General features: G+C 49.0%; 1 protein-coding gene across 1 annotated transcript in view; it reads left to right on the top strand.

The window, feature by feature from the left end:
* Positions 1-21,346, top strand: part of RHAG (Rh associated glycoprotein) — a 44,245-nt gene that overhangs the window by 13,449 nt on the left and 9,450 nt on the right. The window contains exons 2-6 of the mRNA XM_083178749.1: positions 12,515-12,698; positions 14,628-14,775; positions 17,663-17,810; positions 19,759-19,925; positions 20,983-21,120. Of these exons, the coding sequence (XP_083034875.1) occupies positions 12,515-12,698; positions 14,628-14,775; positions 17,663-17,810; positions 19,759-19,925; positions 20,983-21,120 (785 nt within the window). The remainder of the gene's footprint in view (positions 1-12,514; positions 12,699-14,627; positions 14,776-17,662; positions 17,811-19,758; positions 19,926-20,982; positions 21,121-21,346) is intronic.

Here is a 21,346-nt window from a genome sequence, read left to right on the forward strand (position 1 = left end):
GACAGACCGTGGCAGCACCCAGTTGAAGGGCAGACAGTGGCAGCACCCCGTTATAGGGCAGACAGTTTCCACACCCAGTTATAGGGCAGACAGGCAGCACCCAGTTTTAGGGCAGACAGCGGCAGCACCAAGTTATAGGGCAGACAGTGGCAGCACCCAGATATAGGGCAGACAGTGGCAGCACCCAGTTATAGGACAGACAGGGGCAGCACCCAGTTATAGGGCAGACAGGGGCAGCACCCAGTTATAGGGCAGACAGCGGCAGCACCCAGTTATAAGGCAGACAGTGTCAGCATCCAGTTATAGGGCAGACAGTATCAGCATCCAGTTATAGGGCAGACAGCGGCAGCACGCAGTTATAGGGCACACATTGGCAGCACCCGGTTATAGGGCAGACAGGGGCAGCACTCGGTTATAGGGCAGACAGCGGCAGGACCCGGTTATAAGGCAGACAGCGGCATCACCCGGTTATAAGGCAGACAGCGACAGCGCCCAGTTATAGGACAGACAACGGCAGCGCCCAGTTATAGGGCAGACAGCGGCAGCACCCAGTTATAGGGCAGACAGGCAGCACCCAGTTATAGGGCAGACAGCGGCAGCATCCAGTTATAGGGCAGACAGTGTCAGCATCCAGTTATAGGGCAGACAGCGGCAGCACGCAGTTATAGGGCACACATTGGCAGCACGCAGTTATAGGGCAGACAGGGGCAGCACTCGGTTATAGGGCAGACAGCGGCAGCACCCGGTTATAAGGCAGACAGCGGCATCACCCGGTTATAAGGCAGACAGCGGCATCACCCGGTTATAGGGCAAACAGCGACAGCGCCCAGTTATAGGACAGACAGCGGCAGCACCCAGTTATAGGGCAGACAGGTGCAGCACCCAGTTATAGTGCAGACAGTTGCAGCACCCAGTTATAGGACAGACAGGGGCAGCAACCTGTTATAGGGCAGACAGCGGCAGTACCCAGTTATAGGGCAGACAGCGGCAGCACCCAGTTATAAGGTAGACAGCGGCAGCACCTAGTTATAGGGCAGACAGCGGCAGCACCCAGTTGTAGGGCAGACAGTGGCAGCACCCAGTTATAGGGTAGACAACGGCAGCACCCAGTTATAGGGCAGATAGTGACAGCACTCAATTATAGGGCAGACAGTGGCAGCACCCAGTTATAGGGAAGACAGTGGCAGCACCCAGTTATAACGCAGACAGCGGCAGCACCCAGTTATAAGGCAGACAGCGGCAGCGCCCAGTTAAAGGACAGACAGTGGCAGCGCCCAGTTATAGTGCAGACAGGGGCAGCACCCAGTTATAAGGCAGACAGCGGCGGCACCCCGTTATAGGGCAGACAGTGGCAGCACCCAGTTATAGGGCAGACAGCGGCAGCATCTAGTTATAGGGCAGACAGCGGCAGCATCCAGTTATAGGGCAGACAGCGGCAGCACCCAGTTATAGGGCAGACAGGCAGCACCCAGTTATAGGGCAGACAGCGGCAGCACCCAGTTATAGGGCAGACAGGCAGCACCCAGTTATAGGGCAGACAGCGGCATCACCCAGTTATAGGGCAGACAGGCAGCACCCAGTTATAGGGCAGACAGCGGCAGCATCTAGTTATAGGGCAGACAGCGGCAGCATCTAGTTATAGGGCAGACAGCGGCAGCACCCAGTTATAGGTCAGACAGCGGCAGCACCCGGTTATAGGGCAGACAGGGGCAGCACCCAGTTATAGGGCAGACAGGAAGCACCCAGTGATAGGGAAGACAGCGGCAGCACCCAGTTATAGGGTAGACAGTGGCAGATCCCAGTTATAGGGTAGATAGCGGCAGCACCCAGTTATAGGGCAGACAGCGGCAGCACCCAGTTATAGGGCAGACAGCGGCAGCACCCAGTTATAGGTCAGACAGTGGCAGCACCCAGTTATAGGGCAGACAGGGGCAGCACCCAGTTATAGGGAAGACAGCGGCAGCACCCAGTTATAGGGTAGACAGTGGCAGCACCCAGTTATAGGACAGATAGTGGCAGCACCCAGTTATAGGGCAGACAGTGGCAGCACCCAATTATAGGGCAGACAGTGGCAGCACCCAGTTATAGGGAAGAGAGTGGCAGCACCCAGTTATAACGCAGACAGCGGCAGCACCCAGTTATAGGGCAGACAGGCAGCACCCAGTTATAGTGCAGACAGTGGCAGCACCCAGTTATAGGGCAGACAGTGTCAGCACCCAGTTATAGGGCAGACAGTGGCAGCATCTACTTATAGAGCAGACAGTGGCAGCGCCCAGTTATAGGACAGACCGTGGCAGCACCCAGTTGAAGGGCAGACAGTGGCAGCACCCCGTTATAGGGCAGACAGTTTCCACACCCAGTTATAGGGCAGACAGGCAGCACCCAGTTTTAGGGCAGACAGCGGCAGCACCAAGTTATAGGGCAGACAGTGGCAGCACCCAGATATAGAGCAGACAGTGGCAGCACCCAGTTATAGGACAGACAGGGGCAGCACCCAGTTATAGGGCAGACAGGGGCAGCACCCAGTTATAGGGCAGACAGCGGCAGCACCCAGTTATAAGGCAGACAGTGTCAGCATCCAGTTATAGGGCAGACAGTGTCAGCATCCAGTTATAGGACAGACAGCGGCAGCACGCAGTTATAGGGCACACATTGGCAGCACCCGGTTATAGGGCAGACAGGGGCAGCACTCGGTTATAGGGCAGACAGCGGCAGGACCCGGTTATAAGGCAGACAGCGGCATCACCCGGTTATAAGGCAGACAGCGACAGCGCCCAGTTATAGGACAGACAACTGCAGCACCCAGTTATAGGGCAGACAGCGGCAGCACCCAGTTATAGGGCAGACAGGCAGCACCCAGTTATAGGGCAGACAGCGGCAGCACACAGTTATAGGGCAGACAGGGGCAGCACTCGGTTATAGGGCAGACAGCGGCAGCACCCGGTTATAAGGCAGACAGCGGCATCACCCGGTTATAAGGCAGACAGCGGCATCACCCGGTTATAGGGCAAACAGCGACAGCGCCCAGTTATAGGACAGACAGCGGCAGCACCCAGTTATAGTGCAGACAGTTGCAGCACCCAGTTATAGGACAGACAGGGGCAGCAACCTGTTATAGGGCAGACAGCGGCAGCACCCAGTTATAGGGCAGACAGCGGCAGCACCCAGTTATAAGGTAGACAGCGGCAGCACCTAGTTATAGGGCAGACAGCGGCAGCACCCAGTTGTAGGGCAGACAGTGGCAGCACCCAGTTATAGGGTAGACAACGGCAGCACCCATTTATAGGGCAGATAGTGACAGCACTCAATTATAGGGCAGACAGTGGCAGCACCCAGTTATAGGGAAGACAGTGGCAGCACCCAGTTATAACGCAGACAGCGGCAGCACCCAGTTATAAGGCAGACAGCAGCAGCGCCCAGTTAAAGGACAGACAGTGGCAGCGCCCAGTTATAGTGCAGACAGGGGCAGCACCCAGTTATAAGGCAGACAGCGGCGGCACCCCGTTATAGGGCAGATAGTGGCAGCACCCAGTTATAGGGCAGACAGTGGCAGCACCCAGTTATAGGGCAGACAGTGGCAGCACCCAGTTATAGGGCAGACAGTGGCAGCACCCAGTTATAGGGCAGACAGTGGCAGATCCCAGTTATAGGGCAGACAGTGTCAGATCCCAGTTATAGGGCAGACAGCGGCAGCACACAGTTATAGGGCAGACAGTGGCAGCACCCAGTTATAGGGCAGACAGTGGCAGATCCCAGTTATAGGGCAGACAGTGGCAGCACCCAATTATAGGGCAGACAGTGGCAGATCCCAGTTATAGTGCAGACAGTGGCAGCACCCAGTTATAGGGCAGACAGTGGCAGCACCCAGTTATAGGGTAGACAGTGGCAGCACCCAGTTATAGGGCAGACAGCGGCAGCACCCAGTTATAGGGCAGACAGCGGCAGCACCCAGTTATAGGGCAGACAGGCAGCACCCAGTTATAGGGCAGACAGCGGCAGCATCCAGTTATAGGGCAGACAGTGTCAGCATCCAGTTATAGGGCAGACAGCGGCAGCACGCAGTTATAGGGCACACATTGGCAGCACACAGTTATAGGGCAGACAGGGGCAGCACTCGGTTATAGGGCAGACAGCGGCAGCACCCGGTTATAAGGCAGACAGCGGCATCACCCGGTTATAAGGCAGACAGCGGCATCACCCGGTTATAGGGCAAACAGCGACAGCGCCCAGTTATAGGACAGACAGCGGCAGCACCCAGTTATAGGGCAGACAGGTGCAGCACCCAGTTATAGTGCAGACAGTTGCAGCACCCAGTTATAGGACAGACAGGGGCAGCAACCTGTTATAGGGCAGACAGCGGCAGCACCCAGTTATAGGGCAGACAGCGGCAGCACCCAGTTATAAGGTAGACAGCGGCAGCACCTAGTTATAGGGCAGACAGCGGCAGCACCCAGTTGTAGGGCAGACAGTGGCAGCACCCAGTTATAGGGTAGACAACGGCAGCACCCAGTTATAGGGCAGATAGTGACAGCACTCAATTATAGGGCAGACAGTGGCAGCACCCAGTTATAGGGAAGACAGTGGCAGCACCCAGTTATAACGCAGACAGCGGCAGCACCCAGTTATAAGGCAGACAGCAGCAGCGCCCAGTTAAAGGACAGACAGTGGCAGCGCCCAGTTATAGTGCAGACAGGGGCAGCACCCAGTTATAAGGCAGACAGCGGCGGCACCCCGTTATAGGGCAGATAGTGGCAGCACCCAGTTATAGGGCAGACAGTGGCAGCACCCAGTTATAGGGCAGACAGTGGCAGCACCCAGTTATAGGGCAGACAGTGGCAGCACCCAGTTATAGGGCAGACAGTGTCAGATCCCAGTTATAGGGCAGACAGCGGCAGCACCCAGTTATAGGGCAGACAGCGGCAGCACCCAGTTGTAGGGCAGACAGTGGCAGCACCCAGTTGTAGGGTAGGCAACGGCAGCAACCAGTTATAGGGTAGATAGTGACAGCACCCAATTATAATGCAGACAGTGGCAGCACCCAGTTATAGGGAAGACAGTGGCAGCACCCAGTTATAGGGAAGACAGTGGCAGCATCCAGTTATAGGGCAGACAGCAGCAGCACCCCGTTATAGGGCAGACAGTGGCAGCACCCAGTTATAGGGCAGACAGCGGCAGCACCCAGTTATAGGGCAGACAGCGGCAGCACCCAGTTATAAGGCAGACAGCGGCAGCGCCCAGTTAAAGGACAGACAGTGGCAGCACCCAGTTATAGTGCAGACAGGGGCAGCACCCAGTTATAAGGCAGACAGCGGCGGCACCCAGTTATAGGGAAGACAGTGGCAGCACCCAGTTATTGTGCAGACAGTGGCAGCACCCAGTTATAGTGCAGACAGTGGCAGATCCCAGTTATAGGGCAGACAGTGTCAGATCCCAGTTATAGGGCAGACAGCGGCAGCACCCAGTTATAGGGCAGACAGTGGCAGCACCCAGTTATAGGGCAGATAGTGGCAGATCCCAGTTATAGGGCAGACAGTGGCAGCACCCAATTATAGGGCAGACAGTGGCAGATCCCAGTTATAGTGCAGACAGTGGCAGCACCCAGTTATAGGGCAGACAGTGGCAGCACCCAGTTATAGGGTAGACAGTGGCAGCACCCAGTTATAGGGCAGACAGCGGCAGCACCCAGTTATAGGGCAGACAGCGGCAGCACCCAGTTGTAGGCCAGACAGTGGCAGCACCCAGTTATAGGGTAGACAACGGCAGCACCCAGTTATAGGGCAGATAGTGACAGCACCCAATTATAGGGCAGACAGTGGCAGCACCCAGTTATAGGGAAGACAGTGGCAGCACCCAGTTATAGAGAATACAGTGGCAGCATCCAGTTATAGGGCAGACAGCAGCAGCACCCCGTTATAGGGCAGACAGTGGCAGCACCCAGTTATAGGGCAGACAGCGGCAGCACCCAGTTATAGGGCAGACAGTGGCAGCACCCAATTATAGGGCAGACAGTGGCAGCACCCAGTTATAGGGAAGTGAGTGGCAGCACCCAGTTATAACGCAGACAGCGGCAGCACCCAGTTATAAGGCAGACAGTGGCAGCGCCCAGTTAAAGGACAGACAGTGGCAGCACCCAGTTATAGTGCAGACAGGGGCAGCACCCAGTTTTAAGGCAGACAGCGGCGGCACCCAGTTATAGGGAAGACAGTGGCAGCACCCAGTTATAGGGCAGACAGTGGCAGCACCCAGTTATAGGGCAGACAGTGGCAGATCCCAGTTATAGGGCAGACAGTGGCAGCACCCAGTTATAGTGCAGACAGTGGCAGCACCCAGTTATAGGGCAGACAGTGGCAGCACCCAGTTATAGGGTAGACAGTGGCAGCACCCAGTTATAGGGCAGACAGTGGCAGCACCCAGTTATAGGGCAGACAGTGGCAGCACCCAGTTATAGGGCAGACAGTGGCAGCACCCAGTTATAGTGCAGACAGTGGCAGCACCCAGTTATAGGGCAGACAGTGGCAGATCCCAGTTATATGGCAGACAGTGGCAGATCCCAGTTATAGTGCAGACAGTGGCAGCACCCAGTTATAGGGTAGACAGTGGCAGCACCCAGTTATAGGGTAGACAGTGGCAGCACCCAGTTATAGGGAAGACAGTGGCAGCACCCAGTTATAGTGCAGACAGTGGCAGCACCCAGTTATAGGGCAGACAGTGGCAGCACCCAGTTATAAGGCAGACAGTGGCAGCACCCAGTTATAGGGCAGACAGTGGCAGCACCCAGTTATAGGGCAGACAGTGGCAGCACCCAGTTATATGGCAGACAGTGGCAGATCCCAGTTATAGGGCAGACAGTGGCAGCACCCAGTTTTAGGGCAGACAGTGGCAGATCCTAGTTATAGGGCAGACAGTGGCAGATCCCAGTTATAGGGCAGACAGTGGCAGATCCCAGTTATAGGGCAGACAGTGGCAGCACCCAGTTATAGGGCAGACAGTGGCAGCACCCAGTTATAGGGCAGACAGTGGCAGCGCCCAGTTATAGGGCAGACAGCGGTAGAACCCAGTTATATGGCAGACAGCGGCAGTACCCAGTTATAGGGCAGACAGGCAGCACCCAGTTATAGGGCAGACAGTGGCAGCACCCAGTTATAGGGTAGACAGCGGCAGCACCCAGTTATAAGGCAGACAGCGGCGGCACCCAGATATAGAGCAGACAGTGGCAGATCCCAGTTATAGAGCAGACAGCGGCAGCACCCAGTTATAGGGCAGACAGTGGCAGCACCCAGTTATAGGGCAGGCAGTGGCAGCACCCAGTTATAGAGCAGATAGACAGATAGAGGACGCACCCAGTTATAAGGCAGACAGCGGCGGCACCCAGTTATAGGGCAGACAGTGGCAGATCCCAGTTATAACGCAGACAGTGGCAGCATCCAGTTATAGGGTAGACAGCGGCAGCACCCAGTTATAGGGCAGACAGTGGCAGCACCCAGTTATAGTGCAGACAGTGGCAGCACCCAGTTATAGGGCAGACAGTGGCAGATCCCAGTTATAGGGCAGACAGTGGCAGCACCCAGTTATAGGGCAGACAGCGGCGGCACCCAGTTATAGGGCAGACAGATCCTTTTCAGGCAGTGCCTCGATAATAATAGTGTATATCACCATTAACCCCCTGATATTGGTCAGCCACACTGTAGGAAGTACCCTGTAGGGTTCCCGTTTCTCCTGCCTGATTAATGTGGTGTGTATGTGTGGTCGATTCCACTATTGTTACCTGGGTATGGAACCATCTTGTTCCTGACTACTTGTCTTCTGGATTACCCCTGTACGGACTTCAGATGGTTTATCTACGCTGCCCTTCTGTGCTGATCTTGGCTGCTTCCTGATTTCTTACATTCAGGTCTCTGTCACCACTTCTGTTACAACAGCCCGATACGCCATGAACAAAGTATGCATCCGTACATGTTATTTCCCATGCACTACATTTTGGAATACTGTAGTTCAAAACAATTAGGCAAGAATCCCCTGGGGCGCACTTGTTCATTATTATTTAATCACAGAGAATGGTGGACAAATAACTCTGCTTTTCCTTGAGTTAGATTTTCCTTTCCTTTCTGGCATCGCGAGGAGGGAAACTTGTGACACGGTGACTTCTTTTGTGCTGAGGGTTAAGGATCTTTCTGGAAGACATTAAGCTGATGCTCGTTAGTATAACATTGGGCCTAATTCAGGTTGACTGTCAGTAAGGACCCTTGTGCATCAGTGTAGCTACCCCAGTTCCTAGGGACACAGCCGCAGAAGGTACCATTAGTAGGTCCATGTGTCCTTTGCCTGTTGTGCCCCCATTTTACTATCCATAAAAAATCAATGATTTGGAATATGTGGTTTCTTGTAAATCAGGCACTTGATCCATCTAAAGTAGAGGCTAGCAGCAGCAGCACACGAAGGGGGAAGGGAGGGGGTCGGACCAGGGCCCCCGCTGGGCCCCTCAAGCAAGCCCGGGCCTGGGTAATTAGTACCTGCCCCCCCCTCAGCGGCCCTGGTTATGCTTAACTTGCTTGAAACTGTCAATACTGTAAAAGCTGAAATATATGTACAGTAGTGGGAGAAATGTGGGAGAAAAACACATGTAGATAAATAATTATGTGGTTCTGGGTATCTTCACTTGGAGCAAGCAGGTTCTATCTGCTATGTGTAAACTCAAAGGTGAGTATCTCTGCCTGTACTACACTCACATCTCATCCAGCACAGAACATCACAGCGACCGCCATATCATTAACCGAGCAATGTACACCTTATAATATAGAAGCATCAGTTACCGCCATACAGAAATAATATCTGCAATGGCCATACAATACAGAGAGTATATATATACATATACTATGGACAACATCCGTGACTGCCCAGGCATGTGTAATTCCCACAGCCACCACTAGCCCGGTCCCTGAGGTGGAAAAGGCCCTTAGAGCTATGGTACTTTTGACCTGCCATCTCATTCACCCTGATGTGGGAACCCGGATGCCATTTTTAGTAAATACATGATTGGTTTGGACATAACTGCACACTGCACTTTGTTGGACAGCGCCAGCACTTTTTTTTCAAGCGCCAGCACTTTATGACCCAAGAGTCTCCGGAACTTTATATCAGCTGCGGTGATGCTGAGCTTCACAGCTGGGACCTCTGTTACTGTACCGGCTAAGCCCATTGCAGCACCGATCCAGAGTAAGACATTGCTCTCCAGGGGTGGCCAAACCTGTCCTCAAGATCTACCAACTGTGCATTTTTTCCAGGCAACCTGTGGATCTATAGTAGGAATGAATGCAGCAGATTTTAAAATGTGACAGTTAGTAATGACTACAGCTGTGCACCAGCTAGGTAACCTGGAAAACGTGGACCGTGGGTAGATCTCGAGGACCGGTTTGGCCACCCTAGCTCTACACTATTACCGTCTATCCGCTTCATGTTATTTATGGTGATATTGAATATGTATGTTTTTTTCTACCATGCCAATACATTTTCTTCATTAATCCATTGAATTGCATTATCTCACATCTTGTCAGTGACACTGTACCCCGTACGTGTACCTATTTTCTCTCCAATAGTGGAGTAATCGCCACCCAGCTGTGAAGCGGTGCAATGACATGCTTTTGCCGTAGTATGCATTAGTGCGCCATAACGAAACATTTCTACTGGCACAACAACAAAGCCAGAATGACGGTCCAACAGGATAGATGAGTTTGGCTACATCTGTATCTCTGTTTTCTATTTTCAGTAATTGGTGTTTTTGGTTTGCTATTCAAACTTTGCACAAAGGGCCCAGATAACCATTTTATCTGACGTACAGGGAATTGCCCTTACTTATGGTCCGAAAGATCTATAAAATGTGGGAGTATCATGGCACTGCCCCCTATGCATGATGCCCTGGTATGGATCATTGGGTTGACCAAATTAAGGTCAACATACAGATGGAGCCCCTCTCATGCTTGCGGGGGCTGGCGATAGAATCGCCAGCCGCCAGCCGTCGGAAGGGGGTGCATGCGCATGAGACGCTCACACGCCCCGTTCTGACGAAGCTCCCCGTCGGTCCCCGCCACCTCGTCGTCGGTCCCCGCCTTCTGATTGGGTTTCATGTAGCCTAGCTGCTTTGGGGCATAATATGGTAACATTTAGGGCAGAATTCAATGTCAGGGTCACGGCAGTCAAGCTTGCTCGACCGCCGTGACCCAGTCCCGTTCTCGGTCAGCTCGACCGAGAACACGCAGGCGGGATTCAATGTCCCGCCTGCCGGGGAGCGAAAAGGGGGCGTGGCCGCGAGTTGCGGCCGGGAAGAGGCGAGCTGCAACCGCAGCTCGTCACTTCCCGGCTGTTCTTGGCAGAACGAGCCCGACAGCTAGTGATGTCGGGCTCATTCTGCCGAGATACCCTGCTCAATGCTGTCGGGGAAGACAGCATTGAATAGGGCCCGGCGGCCATCTCCCCGGTGGGAGGTGCTCGCCGGAGATTGAATATCCCCCTTAATCTAACACTTTTAGCACCTTAATTGTTTTTTTACCATTGTAACACTTTTTAACACTTTACTTATTACCGTTCACCTATGTAAAACTCTCAACACATAGCTAACACTGATTTTTCCTAATGTTAAGCCTTATGGTGGTTGACTTGTGCTGGCCTGGGGGTCCCTTGACCTGGATTTGAACCTTAGTGTTAGGGACACACCTGGTTGCAGTTGGTGGGCCCATGCTAAGCACCTCATATTTACTCTATGTTATATTGCAGAGTTTACTATAATTATTCTGATTAGCATTGTTTGGTATTTAGAGTGTGCCACTGCATCGGCCTAAGCATGATGTACAGCAGGAATGGTGTTTGTTATGTTTAATAAGGGGCACTACTGTTTGTCATAATGTGTAGAAGAGGTACTATTGTATGGCATAATGTGAAAAAGGGGCTCTTCGTAGCATAATGTGTATAAGGGGCACTACTGTGTTAAGAAACATGATTAAGGGACATTACCATGTCATACCACAAATAAGGGACCCTACTGTGTAGCATAATGTGTATAAGGGGTACTACTTTGTGGCATATGAATAAGGGAATGCACTGTGTTATATAATGTAAATCAAGGGCATTATTGTGTGGTGTAATGTGAATAACGGCAACTACTGTGTGGTGTTATGTGAATAAGTGGCACTGATGTGTGGTGTAATGTGAATGAGGGGCATTACTGTGTGGTGTAATGTGAATAAGAGGCACTCCTATGCAGCAGAAAGTGAATAGGGAGCACTACTGTATGTTGTAATGTAGTGTAATGTGGGTACTTGTGTAATATCTGGGCACCCGATTTTTCATTGTATTACATTGCATCGCATGCAATATAGTGGCATACAATTCATGCGATGCTATTTTTAATTGTAAAGACCCGATTTTTAATTGTATAGTCACCCATGGGTGATTTTATACCCCCACTATCCAACTACGCATGGAGTTGATTTTATATAGTGTGACGAGCGGACACAGAATACATGTAAAGTAATCCGCATCCCCTCGAGGGGCTCGCTGCGCTCGCCACGCTTCGGGCTTGGTGGCTCGCTGCGCTCGCCACACTATATAAAATCAGCTCCATGCGAACTTGGATAGTGGGGGTATGAAATCACCCATGGGTGACTATACAATTAAAAATCGGGTCTTTACAATGAAAAATCGCATTGCATCGCATCGCATGCCTTAAGTAGTGGCATGCGATGAAAAAATAGGGTGTCAGATAATACACAAGTACCATAATGTTAATAAGGGGCTCTGCTGTGTGGTGTAATGTGAACAAGGGTCACAACTGTGTGTCCTAAATCCAACTTATTTCTGTGGATTCCAATTGTGGCTCCAAGGGGTCAGGTTGTAAAACCTAATGCTTCTGATCATGTTTATGGAATGAACAATGCTTTTTACTAGCCACATCTTACAAGCAAAACGTTTAAATATTGGGCATAAACACACTTGGAGTTTTACACCAACACTGACAAACTTAAATGCCAGATCTCTATTTTACTATTGGGTTTGATATACTGATCACCCCCAGCTTGCTCTGCGAGTCTATTGTAAGAAATTTACTTACCATAGACTCACAGTTAGAACTAGGGTCAAACACCCCCGATTGCCACTAATAAATTGGAAAAGGCTAGGGCAAATCTGGTTCCCATGGCAGTGCCAATATATTGTAAATCATAGCAACCATCAAATTACAAATTTTTGTTGCGAACACATGCCATAGACTTTAAAGGTGCAATTGCTGGCTTCAAATAGTCACAGCATGAGTGAGCCATGCATCTTGGAATGTTGCTATGGGCAACCAATTATACTCTTTTATCTTCTAGAAGTTGCTACTATTAATAAATAAGAAGTCGATTCTGATTGGTTGCTCTAGGTAACATCCCATCTTTAATAAAACTCCCATCTTTGTAAATTTGCCACTAAAAATCTGCTTTACCATTTACTGAAACAATTTTATATATATCTGTTGTCTTCTCAGTTTTCCAAGATGTCCACGTGATGATCTTCGTTGGATTTGGGTTCTTGATGACCTTTCTGAAAAGATACGGCTTCAGCAGTGTTGGAATCAACTTTCTTATCGCAGCTTTCGGTCTCCAGTGGGGAATTCTGATGCAAGGCTTTTGGCATCTCCATGCTGGAAAAATTGAGATCGGTATCAAAAGGTAAATTTATGTTTTTGTTTTTATGATACATCTGATACATTCAATGAGGCAGGGCTGAAAAAGAAAATATATGAACCATCGTCAGATCAACAGTAACTGGCGGTGCCATGGATACAAATGCACCAAGAATGTTGCTGAGGTGTGCAGCTTTACAGAGCCAGAAGGCAGCATTTGTGGTAAGGTCGGTCATTTCTTTGAAAGGTTTAAGTTGGCAACCTACCGCACCCAATTGTGCAGAACAGTTCCTGAAACTGAATCTCCTTTTGGAGATTGAGACCATAATAATAAGGAAAACTGTTGACAGGAAAACAATTTTAGCCCTATGAGCTGTTTGCGTCTGAGATAGGGAGGTATGCATTAAAAAATGACAATACGTAGATATTAAGGGATAGGTCCCCTCCTCGCCCTGCAAAGTTCATCAACTCCACGTTGCATCTTTTCCGCCAAAAGGGGGTGCGCGCATAAGAAGCTTGCACGACCCATTCTGACTGAGCCTGCTGCCACCCTCCGCCGGCTCCCCGCTACTCCCCCATCCTTCCCCGTAGCTGCTGCACCACCACTCACCCTGCCTGTCTCTGCTTCAGGGAGCTTCAGGGATATGGGCAGGGCAAATGGTGGCGCAGCAGCTACGGGGAAGGATAAAGGAGTAGCGGGGAGCCGGCGGAGGGTGGCGGCGGGCGCTGTCAGAACGACCATGCAAGCTTCTTATGCGCGCTCCCCCCCTCTAGCGGAATCCACTCCCCATCACCGTGCTGACGGGAATGCACGTGCATGTTAGACGCTCGCGCGTTCCCATCAGATGGAGTCTCTGTCCACCAGCCTGCGCCACCGTGCTGACGGGGACGCGCATGCGTGTTAGACGCTCGCGCGTTCCCATCAGATGGAGCTCCTGTCCACCAGCCTGCGCCAGCTCAGGAGATCTGCCGATTCCTCAGGCTGGCTAACAGGCGGTCCATCTGTACGTGTAGGTGCAGGATCCCATAAATGCTTGATTGGGATCATGACGAGGGTTCGTGGTAGCCAAACCCTTCATTAGAACTCTTTAGAAAGTCCAATTCTGGACACCTTGGGACTGATGACACAGTGTATTATCCTGCTGGAATATTTATTTCTTATGGTGGTATATGAAGTCCATAAAGGACTGCAAATATCATCAAGCAATGCAATGTAGCTGTTACCAGTCAATGACAAGATCACGTGAACCAGTAGATCCAACCCATGTCGTGTGAATGCACTCCACATCATTATGAAACCACCACTAGCCTGCACAGAGCCTTGTTCACAACTGTGGTACATTACATGGCCTCGTGCAGTCTCTGCCACACCAATAACCTAACATCAGTCCAAAACTACTGGAACCATGACTCATGAACCATGCTGCATGTTACCAGTTCTCAGTGGTGTGTACTGAAATGCATCCACCGCAGGCTGCCATAGAGGGAGCAAATTTGAAATGCCGCCGGTATTGTCCTTCAATGGGTGCCTGCTCATGCCTCCTCCCCTGTGCTGGTTCTGGCCTGCTGCAGTCATGCCTAGGGGTGACACCTGATGTCCTGTGACTTTGTTCTGGGGATTATAACTAATGCCCACAATAGTAATTTGTGGGGTCAGCAAGGGGAGCAGAAGGTGAGGGACGAGGGGCCCTGCCTAATCCATAACCTCCATAATTACCACGGTCACCAGAGGGTGGAGCTCCTCTCCCTCCCTCTAGTGGTTTAATGTCAGCCTGGGGCTATTAAATTAAGTTCTGCCATGCGTTAAGCCCCGGAAGGTGTACAGCTAATTGAATCAGCCCCTGCATCTAGTGTCCTAGCAATACCTGCACATACTGTACTATATGTTAGCCTACATTTCCAACAAGGTGCCGTACACTTATATTGCTGTACACTTATATTGTTTCCTAATTGTAGCTTCTCTTTGGCTCACCAGTATGATAAATGCCGACTTCAGCACTGCGACCGTGTTAATTTCATTTGGAGCTGTGCTGGGGAAGACCAGTCCCGTCCAGATGCTGATCATGGCCGTCCTGGAGATCTTTGTGTTTGCGTGCAATGAACATCTTGTAGCCTACCTGCAGGTAAGTTGTATAAAGGGTGGGTTTTCGGGAGGAGTTGCGCCGTGGACTTTATGAGGTAACCCTGCTGCAATGAGTGTAGAGGTATACTACCAGTACCTCTTGTTGAAGCTAGTCTGGGGGGGGGGTTACACCTTGCGGTGTGCACTCTGCGCTAAGGGTATATCTTTTAGAAATATTTGTAAAGATTCTCTATCTACAATAATAATGCAGTCACCACTGTTGGAATTTCTTTGAAAAAACAATGATTTTTATTTTAAAAGGTATATAAGTATTCTTAATTAAATAACAGAACAAAGGCTATAATAGGTAGTTTAAAAGGCATAAATTACCTTAGTAAAATGAAGGTTAAAAAAATGAACATATAATAATAATAGTTATCTGCGTGTATGTAGGCTCTAGTACCGGTATACACATACAAGAGGGTATACAAACAGGGAGACACACTGGGGGTAATTGTCCTCAGCAACTGATCCAATTCTTATATGAGCAGTAATACAGTTAGGCAAGTCTCCGTTTTAAGTGGGTTATCCACTAAAGCTTGATACCTGATTCTCCAGTGGGGTAAGTGGTAACGTGGAAGTGTCTGCCGGCAGACTCCCGTCAGTATCCTCTTAACCAGAGGGGTACTCAGCGGGTCCAGGTGCAGCGATGTGTCAACTACAGTAGGAGCAAGTTTCATCTTTGCTCCTTGGCCATGGCTAGCCATGGCTATTCTATTGTTCTCAGCTGCAATACTTATTGTATTGCAGCTGAGAACAATAGAATAGCCATGGCTAGCCATGACCAAAGGAGCAAAGATGAAACTTGCTCCTACTGTAGTTTCACCAGGTAACTGGCTTCTTCAGGATGATCGCAGTAACTGGTTTACTTCTCCGTATCTCCTTTTATCCCCTGGAGGTGGGCGGGGTCAGCGTGACTTGTCTACTCCTTATTGGGCAGCTGTCACTGTTCTGTTCCAGCGCTCGCCCCATCTCTCGCTGGGCGTCACGTCACTTCCGCCCTTCTCCCTCTGTGGCGTCTTGCTTCTACTTCCGCCCTGAGTAGCGCGGCGTACGTCTCTTCTCATTTTGTTTATGGATGGTTGCCCTGGTTACTGGGCTGCTATCTCGCCGTGTCTTATCTCTCCTGTAGGGCTAATTGTCGTGGTTACTTGCATGCTGACATTCTGCTATAGCTTTTCGATGCTTTTATTCAGCGGGATTATTAGTAGAAAGTTCCTTCAGCTTCTCAGTCCCGTTTTTTTATTTATTGGATACATAAGGGAGGGAGGGGCTGGGATTTTTTGACACAAGGGGTATAACGACCATATAAGGTTGTAGTACTAATACGTGAATAATGTGCTTTCTATGATAGCATAGTGTGTATATATAGTTCTTGAATGGCAATTGCATATTTTTACAGACTAACCCATTCCTTGCTATAGATGGTGTACAGGTTGCTCTACTTTATGGAGCTATGTGCGGTCTAGGATTGTACTATGTGTATACATATTGGATTAATTGAAATCCTAGCTTCCTATAGGCAGCTCTTATTTAACTGTATGTGTGGAACTGGGTTTGGGTCCTTGTCCTCGATAATCATGGTAGTCTAAGCTGGTGGACTTGGTTTTTTTTTATAAATGAGCTCATGAGAAATATATAACATCCTGCCTATATGATTGATGGAGGGTTAATGATTGTTCTACTGTTGGATACAGTCATATTTTGTTCTTTCTTCAGATAGTATCTCTTTAACTCCCCGAATCTTTAGTGCACTAGGGTATCCTAACCTTTGATGTTCTGGGTGGATGTGACCTTTTGTACATATTCCTTCAGTTTTTATTTAAGGAAGGCTGAGATTTCAAAGTCAATATTGAGGCCCTTAGGGGCGAGGGTCCCCATATGATATATTAACTTTGCAGGTAAGTTGTGTTTGTCATCCTGTGTGGCAGCTTGTGACGTATCTGTGAGGACTGCGTCTCTGCAGTAACAATCAGGATTCATGTGCTGAGACACAAGCGCAGACTTACAACAGCGGCCAACTGCGCGCGGCTTCAACACATCGTGCACCTCGGAACCAGTATCACTGGGGGTTATTCAGACCTGATCACTGGGCTGCTAGAGTGAAACCGTGCCCCGTGCAAGCCTGAGAATTGCAAGCGTCTCACCATCTGATGATCTTCCTAGTGTGTGCAGTCTGTTTGTAGCCCAGGACTGCACATACTGTTTGTTGCCCGTCTGGAGGCAACGATGGAGGACATATCTACTGGATACATAGACCTCATAGGTGGCATAGGTGCTGTTGAATCCTCTCTGTAAAATGCGAGGGGATGTGTACAAAAACACATCCCCTCGCATGCAGCCACTAACAGGACATATCATTCGATAGTCTCTGACCATCAAATGACTTCTCCTACCGTCGCAAAGAAAAGTCTGATCTGACTTAGTTGTGAGCGCTAGGATGAAGGGCAGCTGACATCCTGAGACATCAGCCAGCCACCCCTGGCAGGCATCGGCCCACCTGGGCCCGCAGAGTACCGCCTAGCTTTTCATGGGGACGCCCATAAAGTACTGGGCGTTTCCCTGATCTGACCCTGTGTGAACCAATGGCCGTCCTTTTCCAAAGCCGTTCGCTGTTGTGGTTTGCACATACGCAGAAATGTGCAAACCCTGACCATCGGGGCTGGGGCCAAACGCGGATTGATGCGAACAATCCTGAATCAACACCTTAGTCTGGGACACTGCGACATATTCACACAAGGTAGTGTTAAATGAGACATAGGGTCCTAAACCTAAGATGTAACAACGTGATAATGGAAATGCAGCGGATAGTAGCGCATCGGTGTGATTTCTCCTTGCATGACGTATGATTTGCTCTTCTACCAACATGATATATTCTTGTTCTGCAGGCCACCGATGTTGGTGCATCCATGGTTATCCATGCATTCGGAGCCTACTTTGGTTTGGCCGTGTCAGCAGTTCTGTATCGGTCTGGCCTGAAAAACGGCCATGAGAACGAAGGATCCGTCTATCACTCGGACCTGTTCGCTATGATCGGTAAGGAACCAGGTCTTCTAGTCTGCCGATATGGTGACATCTCATACTGTACGTTGTTTAATGAAGTAGGAGCAGGGCTGGGTTAAAGTTTGTTGGGGTCTTAAGGCAATTAACTTGTTGGGTCCCTGCAAATAAATTTGTAGTAATGTGTATATACTCCCAAAAGCACAGATGTGTTAAATACAATGTAATGCCCCCAGGTTACATTATGCTATTGGGAAATCCCAATAGGGCTGTAGAAAACTTGGCCGGGCCAGGGTACTTTGGTAGGCATGGCCTTATTGTGGGAGATGTGGTTATGCTGTTTAAACAAGGGGGTGAGGGTATAATCATTGGACTTGGAGCCAAGAGAGGCTGATGTAGGCAGGTGAGAGGTAGGGGAAGGCTGCAGACCCGGGCCCATGCCAGGCCTCTCTCCCACAAGCCGAGCCAGGGTAATTAATATACACTCCCCTATCTCAGTGGCCCTGAATGTTGCTATGTGTGAAGGCCTCTGGGCAAACCACCCATTGCCAACCAAATTTTATTCTGGCACTGAGTAATAGATAGATTGGATTTATAATAAGGTGCAACATTTATTGAAACTCCGCATCTTTCAAGTCATGAACCATATTAAATGAGTGTTAACTGTTCAGTAACCAGGGCCGTTTCTATGGCCATGCGTGCCATGCACTTGCATGCGGCACCTTTGACCAGTCAGTGTCTGCCGTACCCCATGCGGCCTGGTGGGTCACATGGAATACTGTTGAAAATGTCCCTCCCAAAATGGCAGTTGCTTCAGTGTTGACAGTTGTGAAGAACATCTACTAGAGCTTCTTCCGCTTCTGGAGAAATTACATAAGCTGAATAAAAACATCAAGCCACGCCCCCTGGATGTTGTGTGAGGAAGTAGACAGCATGGAGGAGATCAGGACAGTACACCAGGCATGATAGTGAGAAGCACCACAGGCCATTATTTAGCTTCACTGGCATTGCAAGGTCCAATTCATCTAACCTACAGGACAGACACATGAGATACTGTAATACGGACTATTGGGGTGGTCCTCCCACATATGGAGTCTCACCACCAAGAAATTTGGTATGAGACAGTCACAAAAAAGCAGCATGGGTAAGGCCCCATCCACTAGTGTGACTTATTCAAGCTCGAAGTCACATATGAATTCCATTTTTAACAGCTTCCCAGGAGCCCTGCACACACGGTTTTGTACATGAGTGCTACAGTATTTTCACATATGATATATTGCATGCGATTTATCAAGTGGCGACACATCGGATGTGATACAGCACACACATTATACATACGATTTATCTTATGAGCCAGACTACAGAGTAATAAGGCGGCTGACAGTCAAGTGGCTCATGTGATACATAGCATGCGACATATCGCAAGTAGTAAAAAACACTCCGATGTGCACCGTTACGCCCGCAATTATCAGAATTGTAAGTAAATGACATACGATGTGACACTTTCCACGTGATTTATCGGTCCGATGTGTAGAAATCGAGTGAAAAAGGCTAAAATAACACTACTGGATGGGCACCTTAAGAGCTGTGAATAATTATAGAAGAGCCAGATGTGTGGTTGGTTAATATAACCATTGTTGTGGGATATAATACGGTGCAAGGTGCATTACTGTGTGTGGCATAATATGCTGTAAGGGGAACAATTGTGTGTGGCATTAGAAGATGTAAGGGGTACCTGCTGTTTAAGGGGCATGTAAGTGTGGCACATAATGCATAGGGGGCATTACTGTAAGGAGGAATTAGAATTTTTTAGTAAATTTTCCCCAAAATGTAAATTTCGAACACAGCCTGTAACATGGCAGTTAGGAGCCGAGTGGCTAATACTTTATCTCTTTCCATTTCATCATTCTCCAAGGCATAGTAAATCGCCCCAGGGACAGACACGATTGTTGTACGCAATAACTAATCTGCTTAATATTTGCAGGAACCCTGTTTCTGTGGATGTTTTGGCCAAGTTTTAATTCTGCCATTGCTGAACATGGAGCGGATCAGGAAATGGCCATTATTAACACTTACTTCTCATTGGCCGCCTGTGTACTAGCTGCATATGCTTTCTCCAGTCTGCTAGAACATAAAGGGAAGTTTGATATGGTAAGCCAAATAACAAAGCTGTATGTACAGACTTTACTTACCTACTTCGTAAGGAGACACTGCAGGCACTTCAGGGGTGGGGCCGAATCTTCTCATTATTAGGTCCGCCCACCAGGGCTCCAGTAGCTGCAGGTGCATAACACACAGCACTGCCCACATCACTAGGAAGGTTGGAGAGCTGCCTACACTTCCAGGACTGCAGGGGACTACCCAAGAAATTGGGAGCCTCCCGCAGTTTATGGTAGGGTAGGCAAGTATGATACAGAGGTAGTCAGTGGAAAGCTAAAGTGACACAGATTATTCAATATAATTAACTTTGAACCATCTTCTAAGATAAGTTCCGAGGTGAAATTAAGTACGAGGAGTCTAAGAATATCCAGGGCTATAGCTATTAATTATAAGGTATAAAGTGGACCCGGAGAGAAATAGGAAGGCCATTTGGGTCATCAGGATTTCTGGTTTTAAACATATATGTAACTTAATCCGGGTCACTAACTTTAAAAACATAAGCTGTGCTATATAACTTGTGTGTGTTGTCACTTTGCCTGTTTCACACTATGGGTCTTATTTTTCTAAGACTTTTAGCTATTTTTAACACATTGCAAATACTAAATGACGCTCCAGTCAATCAATTCCCAATATCATTTTCAAACACATGACAGGAGCTGATTGGCTGAAGCACTCTTCATCACATGCTACAAGTTTTAAATAGCTAAAACTCAATAATATATGCTTAATTTACATTCTGAGTGGGATTTATTTATCTGTTCACATTTACAAAGAACGATGTTAAACCAACATCATTAACTGTCCTACACACATATAATGCAAGAGAACATGGGGGGGGGGGGGTGTGATGGGAGTAGCTGCAAGGTGCTGGCATTCCAACCACCTGACTACATTTCCATGTCACAGACTACACCTGGTATTAAATTCCCTCTCTAAACATTTAAGAATACAATTTACCTAATATCAGTACTTAGCATGCCACCAGTACCATGCGTAATAGTGAATGTTATTTCTTTAAGCTGCTAATAAATGCCATTGCCACAAACAGGTCCACATCCAGAATGCCACCCTGGCTGGAGGTGTCGCAGTGGGCACCTGTGCCGATATGAACATCGGGCCATTCGGAGCAATGATCATTGGTTGTATCGCAGGAATCATATCCACTGTAGGATTTAAGTTTCTCACTGTAAGTTTGCACAGAACCCAAATACTTTTCACAAATAGTTAAAATAGTGATGCTGTATTTGTTAATCGTAATGTACGGTATAATCAGTTCCTAGTCATACTGCCCTGCCGTGGTGACATACCTGTCATGGGGACGAGGGGCAGGACATAGAATAGGTTTGGCCACTTAATCAAATTATTTCTATCTGTTCTTAAAGTGTATACAGTAAATGTATCAGCAGAAGCAA

The sequence above is a fragment of the Crinia signifera genome, chromosome 3 (genome assembly GCF_055691185.1).
Source record: "Crinia signifera chromosome 3, ASM5569118v1, whole genome shotgun sequence".
Classification (NCBI taxonomy): Eukaryota; Metazoa; Chordata; class Amphibia; order Anura; family Myobatrachidae; genus Crinia; species Crinia signifera.